General features: G+C 51.3%; 1 protein-coding gene across 1 annotated transcript; it reads left to right on the top strand.

Moving 5' to 3' along the window:
* Positions 1-978: 978 nt before the first annotated feature.
* Positions 979-3810, top strand: LOC136647506 (fucolectin-4-like). The gene is made up of 4 exons (XM_066623084.1): positions 979-1161; positions 1536-1677; positions 2905-3244; positions 3666-3810. Exons 1-4 carry the CDS (start codon positions 979-981, stop codon positions 3808-3810), a joined length of 810 nt encoding a protein of 269 aa, XP_066479181.1.
* The last annotated feature ends 5710 nt before the right edge of the window (positions 3811-9520 follow it).

Genomic DNA, 9520 nt, shown 5'->3' with positions numbered 1-9520 from the left:
GCTGTTCTTATGTTCTAATACCTTTTCTAATGATCCGAAGCACAGAATTAGCCTTCTTTACTGCCGCCGCACATTGAGTTGACACTTTCATCGACCTGTCCACCACCACCCCAAGATCTCTCTCCTGATCTGTCACAGACAGCTCAGAACCCATCAGCCTATATCTAAAGTTTTGATTTTTTGCCCCAATGTGCATGACTTTACACTTACTGACATTGAAGTGCATCTGCCATTTTGCTGCCCATTCTGCCAGTCTGGAGAGATCCTTCTGGAGCTCCTCACAATCACTTCTGGTCTTCACCACTCGGAAAAGTTTGGTGTCGTCTGCAAACTTAGCCACCTCACTGCTCACCCCTGTCTCCAGGTCATTTATGAAGAGGTTGAAGAGCACCGGTCCCAGGACATATCCTTGGGGCACACCGCTTTTCACCTCTCTCCATTGTGAAAATTGCCCATTGACACCCACTCTCTGCTTCCTGGCCTCCAACCAGTTCTCAATCCAGGAGAGGACCTGTCCTCTAATTCCCTGACTGTGGAGTTTTTTCAGTAGCCTTTGGTGAGGGACCGTGTCAAACGCCTTCTGAAAGTCCAGATATATAATGTCCACGGGTTCTCCCGCATCCACATGCCTGTTGACCTTTTCAAAGAATTCTATAAGGTTCGTGAGGCAAGACTTACCCTTACAGAAGCCAGGCTGACTCTCCCTCAGCAAGGCCTGTTCGTCTATGTGTTTTGAGATTCTATCTTTGATGAGGCATTCCACCATCTTACCCGGTATAGATGTTAGGTTCACTGGCCTATAGTTTCCTGGGTCCCCCCTCTTTCCCTTTTTAAAGATTGGAATGACATTTGCATACCAATGCACAGCTGCAGAAGTGGCTGCAGACGCTCCTGCGTGCCCTGTGCCTGCCCTGCACTGGAGAGCCAGAGCACCTTCACCCTGCAGGCTGAGCTGCCCCGTGGCTTCCCCCAGTCTGCATGAGTGCAGACCTGGTCTCTGTTCCTTGGAGTGCTCCAGCTTTCACCCTGAGCTCTGAGTCCAGGGCAACTGGGGAGGGCAGCAACAACGGACCATTCAGCAAGTTGAGGACAACAGGGTCAGCAGTCCTTCGCAGTGCTCAGTTCAAGCTTGACCCTTCCCCCCCCCCACCGGCAGACGAGGTAGGAACCAGGCCACCCGAACTGGGGCCTTAGCAGCCGAACAGGACTCCAGGTGAGGAGGAAGGCACCATTTTTGCAGGCTGCCCAGCCTGCAACACACAGTCCTCTCCTGCCCCAACCAACCCTTGTTGTTCTTGCCAGTGTTTGCTTGATTGCAATATGTGCTTAATGAGGAACTGGAGAGTTTCCTGCCAGGCCACCTGCCAAGAAGTGTGGCCTGGGACTGGGGTGGAAATCGTACCTCAGTGTGTCCTGAGCTTTGCAGCCAGCTGCCAGTGGTAAGGAGGTGCACCTCGTCCTGCCTCAGCTGGGGCTGACCACCTTTCAGATTGGTTTGGCTTTTCTGCAGCAGGTGAGGGCTGCCTGTTGGGAAGGACATAAAACTGCGGCTGGCCGGAGGACCTCCAAGACTTGGGTGGAAGCTCTGGAGTGAAGCTGGAGTGAAGCTGGAGTGGAAGCTCAACAGTGAAGGGAGGACAGCTGGCACCAGCACCCATCTCCAGAACTTCAGCCAAGGTGAGTTGGGCCAGCCACAGAACCTGCTACTTAGAGCCCAGGACACCTGCCAGAAAGACATCCCCAAATGTTAAAGGCATTTTCACACTACACATTTAAACTGGTCCCAAACCAGTTTCATGTCAAGTCTTCAATTACTGGGAAATGTGGTTCTCTCAAGGCAAGTAGAAGTCAGTCAGGGTTGGTTTTGAGCCTTTTGGAGAATGACAATTCTCCAAATTTGGTTATCCGAGGAGCCACAGCAGTCAAAACTACTTTGAAACCAGTCTAAGTGAGTAGCCCCAGCGTCCCCGGAAGCTTCCCCAAACCTGCTTCCCTGTGGTTTATGATCACTGCCCTCTGTCCTGCTTGAACCCCGACTTCCCTCTTTTCTTCTGGAGGACTCTTTAAACTGTCATCTCATATTTTGTCTTGGTCATCCAGGGTCTCTGAGAGGAATTTTATCAGGGGGTACAAAGTTTCTTTTGGGCCCCTTTGCAAAGGGGGAGGGGTGAAACAGAGTGGGGGAGGGTGGTGATGGGTGAGCAGAATAGGGGCCGGGAGGGGGAAGCAGGGTGAGGGGAGGGTAGAGACAACCGGAAAAGTCTTGGAGCCCAAGTCTACCCAACCATGCGGCATCAGTAATATTCCAGCATCCCCAGTCATGGTCATGTCCCCAGCATCCCTTATGGGCAACAAGTCTAAGTAGATAGGAAAATGTCAGATCCCAGGAAATTTCTAGGCCCCCTACTTTGGCTCCTGGGCCCCCCTTTGCACCCTGGGCCGGGTACAAATTACTCCCCTCTCCTAGGCCCTGCATCCACTGCACTCTGCTGTCCTTTTGTCGTGATGTTCCCTTTCAGACCTACTGGTCTCCTTGCAGCTCCCTCCAAATTCTTCTCAATGGATCACCATCTCTCCTCCCCCACACTGCCACTGCCCCCTTACAGGATGGTCATCATCTGGACTACTTTGCTGCTTCTCCTGGCACTGCTGGCAAGGTGTGGGGACACCCAGAGCTGCAAGCCAACTAGGGGTAAGAACAGGGGGAAGTGGGGGGCTGGAGTGAGGCCTGTTCTGGGGGCCAGGCCAGGCCAGGCCAGGCCAGGCCCTGCTCTAATGGGGTGCTGCTCTGAAAAGGGGTTTCCCAAGAGGGATCCAGGTTCCCTCTGACTGCAGGAAAGGCTCTGGTACTCCCTGTCCTTTTCCAGTGGGTCTAGTTTCTAGTAGAATCCACACATTGATGAGCATTTCAAACCCCCCCCCCCCCGTCTTTCTGCCATGCTGTAACTCCAGCGAGGAACTTGGCTTTGGGTCGCTGTGCCCGTCAGTCCTCCATCTTCCCGTATGAGATCATTGGAAAGGCATGCAAAGCTGTGAACGGCAATTGCGATGGGGATTTTGAACAAGCCTCCTGCACCCACACCAACCTGGACATGGAGCCCTGGTGGTACGTGGACTTGGGCGACCAGTTCTTCATCTCCACCGTGGTAGTGAAAAACCGAGAGGACTGCTGCAGTGAGAGACTCAAGGGGGCCGAGATCCAAGTGGGAAATTCCTTGGCCAACCATGGGAAATCCAACCCAGTGTAAGTTCCAGGTGCCTCCCATTTCCTTGCAGAAATGTATCCAGTCACTAGGACTTGAGATCGATCTGTGCTGCCTTTTGATGTCTGTTTTGCCTTCATCACTATGGGGAAAAAACAGGATGGATTCTGCCTCCCCCATCTCATGGGAGCAAGGGCAGGTCTGGTCCTCATCAGAGACTGTGAACAGGGACGGAGCCAGTGAGTGAGAGCTCTTTTCGATTAACTCAGGCCTGAAGAATATGCCTGTCCTGGGGATGTTTCCAGGGGAGCCAGCATCCTCAGTGGTGTTGGCAACAGTGGAGGGCTGCTGGTGCTCTCTACTTGCACGTTTGCGGGATCCCCCCATCCCTGTTTCTGTAAGAGATGGACCAATTCCTCATTCTTAACGTCCCCCTGTGCTGATTTGCTTCTCTTCCTGCAGCTGTGGCAGAATCGCAAACCCCTCTCCCGGCTCCATCTCCACCATCCACTGCAACGGGCAGGAGGGCCGCTATGTGAGCATTTCCATCCCTGGGCGGGCAGAATACCTGACACTGTGTGAAGTGGAGGTCTACGGCAGCAAGTAGGGCAATCGGGTCAGGCATCCTTGGCATATGCAGAGGCAGCGGCCAGGAAAAGAATTCCAATAAATTTCCTGCAAACGGCTCTTTTTGTACCCCATTTTTGGTCAAGTCCTGAGACCCCAGAGGTGCTGTTCTTGTGCCACAGTGTCAGGGCAGCTGCTGCTGGCCAAGTGAGGTTTGGTGATGGAATGGGGGGGGCAATAACCTTTGATTAAGACCTAGCATGCATTGGAGGTTCATCACAAAAAGACTTCCCTGACCCTTCCCTCGTGTGGTGGATGAGGGTAGCAGCCTGGGGAACCCTCCCTTGTGTTCCCACACTGCCACCCTGATCCACCAGGAAAAGAAATCAGTTACCTAATACATATGATTCATTAGAAAACAAGCCACCTACCTGACTCTTTGAATTTGTCCACATTCCCTCCATGAGAGCACAAAGCAGTTTCCCAGAGCCCAGCTCTGAGGCTGCTGAATGGTTCATCCTAGTGGTTCATCCTAGAGTAGGGAGTGGGACATTTGGCTTGGCTCAGGGCACTGCTGGCTCTTGTAACAGTCGCTCTGGTCAGCAGGGCCTGCCTCAGCGTGCCAAGGAATGAAGGTTGTGGCAGGGGGATCTAGAAGGGTCTGCAAAGGTGACTTTCATTGCCACTAGGAAAAGGGATTTGCTCTGGGCTGCCAGGCTCATTCCTGCTTGAAAAATGCCAGGGAAACTAAAGGGGAGTGAAATTGGTCAGGAGCAGAGACAAACTTGAAACAGTCACACACACACACACACACACACACACACACACACACACACACACAAAGAGAGAGAGAGAGAGATCCTCTAAAAAACTATCAGGTGTGTTGATCTCCCTTGGCTGCAAGATAAGTATCCCTTAACAACTCCATCTCCAAGCCTCCCTCTCCTCATCCAGGAGGAGGCATCCTGGGTCTTGCTTAGGGACATTTTCCCCCAGGAAGTGCTGAGATATTTCTGTCACTGGCCCATTGGGCTTCCCTGGAATGTACTCGGGAGGAATGTAGCAAAGGGCATTTATAGACCACAAGAAGGACCCACCGGATCAGACCATAGACCCATCTAGTCCAGCTTCCTGGGTCTCACAGTGGCTCACCAAGTGCCTCAGAGAGCACACAAGTCAATACGAAACCTGCATCCTGAGGTAACCTACTTCTAAAACCAGGAGGTTGCACGTGGCTTGTAACCTGTGTTGGACTTTTCCTCCAGAAATGTATCCAAACTCCTATTAAAGGCATCTAGGCCAGATGCCGTCACCACATCATGTGCCAAGGAGTTCCACAGACTAACTACATGCTAGGTAAAGCTATGTCAGATGCAAGGGAGGGCACCAGAATGAGGTCTCTCGTTATCTGGTGTGCTCCCTGGGGCATTTGGTTGGCCACTGTGAGATACAGGAAGTTGGACTAGATGGGCCTATGGCCTGATCCAGTGGAGCTGTTCTTATGTTCTTACCGCTAGATCCCTCTCCTGATCTGTCACAGACAGCTCAGAACCCATAAGCCTATATGTAAAGTTTTGATTCTTTGTCCCACGTGCATTACATTACACTTACTTACATTGAAACGCATCTGCCATTTTGCTACCCAGTCTCTCAGTTTGGAGAGATCCTTCTGGAGCTGTGTGGTGGTGGACAGCTCAATGAAAGGGTTTACTAAATGTGTGGCGGCAATGAAGAGGGCTAATTCTATGCTTGGGATCATTAGTCTTAGAATTGTGTCCAGTTCTGGTCAACACATCTCAAAAAGGGCATAGTGTAAATGGAAAAGGTGCAAAAGAGAGCGACTAAGATGATTACTGGGCTGGGGCACCTTCTTTATGAGGAAAGGCTACGGCGTTTGGGCCTCTTCAGCCTAGAAAAGAGACGCCTGAGGGGGGACATGATTGAGACATACAAAATTATGCAGGGATCGACAGAATGGATAGAGAGATGCTCTTTACACTCTCACATAACACCAGAACCAGGGGACATCCACTAAAATTGAGTGTTGGGAGGGTTAGGACAGACAAAAGAAAATATTTCTTTACTCAGCGTGTGGTCGGTCTGTGGAACTCCTTGCCACAGGATGTGGTGACGGCATCTGGCCTGGACGCCTTTAAAAGGGGATTGGACAAGTTTCTGGAGGAAAAGTTCATTACAGGTTACAAATCATGGTAGGTATGTGCAGGGCTTTTGTTCTAATGGAACGCGGGGGGGACGGACGGAGTTCCGGCACCTTTTTGCAGGGGCCCCTCCCCTTCGGATGCATTCCAGGAGGGGGGAGCAAAAGAGGCATTTGCTGGGTGGGTGCTGCGGGGTGCAGGGTGGGCGGGCGCCTGGCCCCTGCCTGACCGCACAACAACCCCCTCCTGCCCCATCTCCAAGCTCTCACCTGAGCCCAGCCCGCCTCCCCTCCCCCCATGCTCTGCTTCCCCACGCAGCTTCCAAGCCGGTGGAGGGCGTGGGGGACACGCGCCAACGCCGAGGAGGAGGAGGAGGATGGATAGCCAGCCAGCCAGCCAGAGAGACGGGCTGCGGCACCCACAGAATACCCAGGTACTGGCTTGGTGGAGGAGGAGGGGAAGGAAGCTGGCTGGTGCAGCCCCCTTGCCCATCTGCAGTACAAGCCTAGGTGTGTCTACTCAGAAGTAAGTCTCATTGTGCTCAATGGGGCTTGCTCCTGGGAAAGGGTACATAGCCTTGCAGCCTGAGAGCCCAAGCCTATGCATGTCTACTCAGAAGTAAGTTCCATTGTGTTCAATGGGGCTTACTCCTGGGAAAGTGTCATAGCCTTGCAGCCTGAGTAGACAGGCAGAGGAAGAGCTCTGAGGCTGCAGTCCTCTCCACACCTTCCTGGGAGGAAGCCCCATTGACTCTAATGGGACTGACTTCTGAGTAGACAGGCACTGGATTGGGCCCTGAGGCTGCTATCCTATCCACAGTAAGCCCTATTCACTATAATGGAACTTACTTCTGAGTAGACAGGCACAGGATTGGACTCTAAGGCTGCCATCCTATCCACAGTAAGCCCCATTCACTAAAGTGGACTTCTGAGTAGACAGGCATAGGATTGGGCCCTTAGGCTGCAATCCTAGGCACTTTCCTGGGAGTAAGCTCCATTGACTAGAACGAGACTTACTTCAGAGTAGACATACCTAGGACTGGGCTGTTGATCCTGGCAGAGATATATATCTGCACCCGTTTTCACATGCTAAGGGCAGGTGAAAAGGGATTCTACGTCTGTACAACGTGCTGTCCAGCCTTGCCAGAGATCCTCCTCATCCTTCCCCCACAAGCATGCCCTCCACCAGCCAGCGTTTGCAGCTCCTCTCCAGCAATGCACAGCAGCTGCTCAGGGCAGCAGAGAACATACAATTGCATGCCAAGCGCCTTCCCAAAGACACAGACTATTCTGATACCTGAATTAAACCATATTTAATCGCTTGTTTGCAAACGTAGCTGTTTCTATGTGCACCTAAGGACCCCTCTCGTGAAGAATTCCTTTTTTGTTCTTACTCCCATAGTTGCTTAGAGTAATTTTACTACATGGAACTCATGTAAGCCATTTTTCGGAATCCATTCACTACTTCCTCTCCTCAAAGTAGTGCCACACTACATACTACATGCTACAAGTGCACCTGTAAGTATTTTTCCCCTTGTGTAGAAAAAGTAGCTAGGGGGAAGGGGATGTGGAGATTGACAGCCCAATCCTATGCATGTCTACTCAGAAGTAAGTTCATCTTTAGGGGGGAAGCACATAAAAATATTTTATTTGTCCAATAAAAAATGGTTTAAAAATAAATAAATAAAAAAAGATAAACAAGTTGTGAGTTCCTGCACCTTTTTTTTTTTTTTTTTTTTTTTTTTTACAAAAAAAGCACTGGGTATGTGCATGGTAGAGGTAGGCTGACTCTGATTGCCAGACGCAGGGGAGGGCACCAGGACGCAGACTGTGTCTGTTATCATGTGTGTTCCCTGAAGCATTTGGTGGGCCATTGTGAGATACAGGAAGCTGGACTTGATGGGCCCTTGGCCTGATCTAGTGGGGCTCTTCTTATGTTCTTATGGCCACCCCACTGCCAACATGCTCCCTCCCTGTCCCTCCTATATATAATTGCGGTATCCCACTGTTTCTCCTCATTCCACCAGGTTTTCATTATGCCCACTATATCAATGTTTTCCCTAGCCATTAAGCATTCCAATTCTCTCATCTTTGCTCAGAGGCTCTGGGCATTTGCATAAAGGTACTTGTACATGGAATCCCCTAAGATGGGCTGCTTATTTGCTCCTTTGTCCCTGCAGCCTTTCATTCTGCTGGACCGGTTATCACTTCTCATCATGCCTCCACTCCCAGTTCCAATTCTGTCACTACCTTGTTGTTCTCTAACCTCCCCATCCTTGTCCCATAGGGATGAGGAGTCCTGAGCCGGATGCCCCTCAGCTCCTGTTGGCTTTCCCCCAGGAGTCAGTTTATAAGCTACTCTGCCCCCTTTTTAATGTTATGTGCCAGCAGTCTGGTTGCATTTTGGTTCAAGCAGGAAGAGGAAGCTTTCCCAGGCTTGGATCAAGTTCTCTGTAGGTGCAACACCCTCTGAAGATCAGCACTTGTGGTTTATATCAGTGCTTTCTTGCTTGCTTGTTGGCACCCGCTAGCGGAAAGGCAGAACTGGGTCTCAGAATACTGCTTTTGTTTGTTTTAACTCCACCCTGTATTTTCTCCCATGAGGGGATTCAGAGCACCTTAAATCTGAAGATCGACACACCAGACCTACAGCCATCACACCCTAAGCCTGTCCAGCACAAAGTTGGAGGGAACAAGAGCCCAGGCAACTCCATGCTGGTGCAGACCTCCCAGCGGTTCGTATCAAGCATGTCTGGTGCCCAGGGCATCACCTGACACCACGCAGTGTCGTGACATCATCAGCGTGCTCGCGCTCCAACTGTTTCCTGACAGGGAAGTAGTTGGAGGGCAAGCGCGCATACAGCAGCAGGCCAGGCGATTTCACCTGACTGGCTCGCCAACAGCAAATCCAGTTGGAGCGCATGCTCCGGCGCCTCCTCTCCTCAGCACCTATGGCATGAATCATGGGCAATACGCTTCTGGTAGGCTTCTGCCTCTCAGCAATGTCACCACTGTCAGTTGGGAACCTCAACAGAGCTCACCAGTCAGGGGGTGGTGGCCTGATATCAGCCCAACAGGGGACTGACCTCGGACTGAAAAAGAGAGTGACAGCCACCCCGTTCACCTCTCCTGAGGCAGAGCAGAGTTGCCCTTCTGCCCTTGAGACAGAAGGTCATGGTCCATCACGCCAATCTGAGGGCCACCCCCCGAAGGCTGCCTCCAGAGGTGTTCTGAGAGCCAGGGAAGGCGTGTGACCTCCAGGCCCTCGTAAGGCTTTCTGGAGGCCACAAAGCATCACATTAGATTTGAGTAGAAAAAACTCACTTTGTGTTGCATAAGGCAGTTGTGTTTTCCTTTTCTGGTTTTTGGCTATAATGTTTGATAGAATACAGATAATTCAACCAAGTGAACGACTTCAAAACCTTTATAATCAAGTATTTGGAATCATTCGTGCAAACACAACAGCGCCTGATAAACTCCTGGGAGGCACTCCTACCTGAAGCCAGAGCCATTGCCTCGGAAGAAGACTCCCTTTCAGGATAAGAACATAAGAACAGCCCCACAGGATCAGGCCATAGTCCCATCTAGTTCA

Source organism: Tiliqua scincoides, chromosome 4 (assembly GCF_035046505.1).
Source record: "Tiliqua scincoides isolate rTilSci1 chromosome 4, rTilSci1.hap2, whole genome shotgun sequence".
In the NCBI taxonomy this organism is placed as follows: domain Eukaryota; kingdom Metazoa; phylum Chordata; class Lepidosauria; order Squamata; family Scincidae; genus Tiliqua; species Tiliqua scincoides.
The sequence above is the reverse complement of the archived record's forward strand: the minus strand, read 5'-3'. Positions and strand labels throughout refer to the sequence as shown.

Coding starts and splice junctions, on each gene's coding strand:
- LOC136647506 (XM_066623084.1), top strand. CDS start 979: ATGAGTGCAGACCTGGTCTCTGTTCCTTGGAGTGCTCCAGCTTTCACC. Junction 1,162..1,535: donor CCCCCCCACCGGCAGACGAG/GTAGGAACCAGG, acceptor CCTGTTGGGAAG/GACATAAAACTGCGGCTGGC. Junction 3,245..3,665: donor CATGGGAAATCCAACCCAGT/GTAAGTTCCAGG, acceptor CTCTTCCTGCAG/CTGTGGCAGAATCGCAAACC.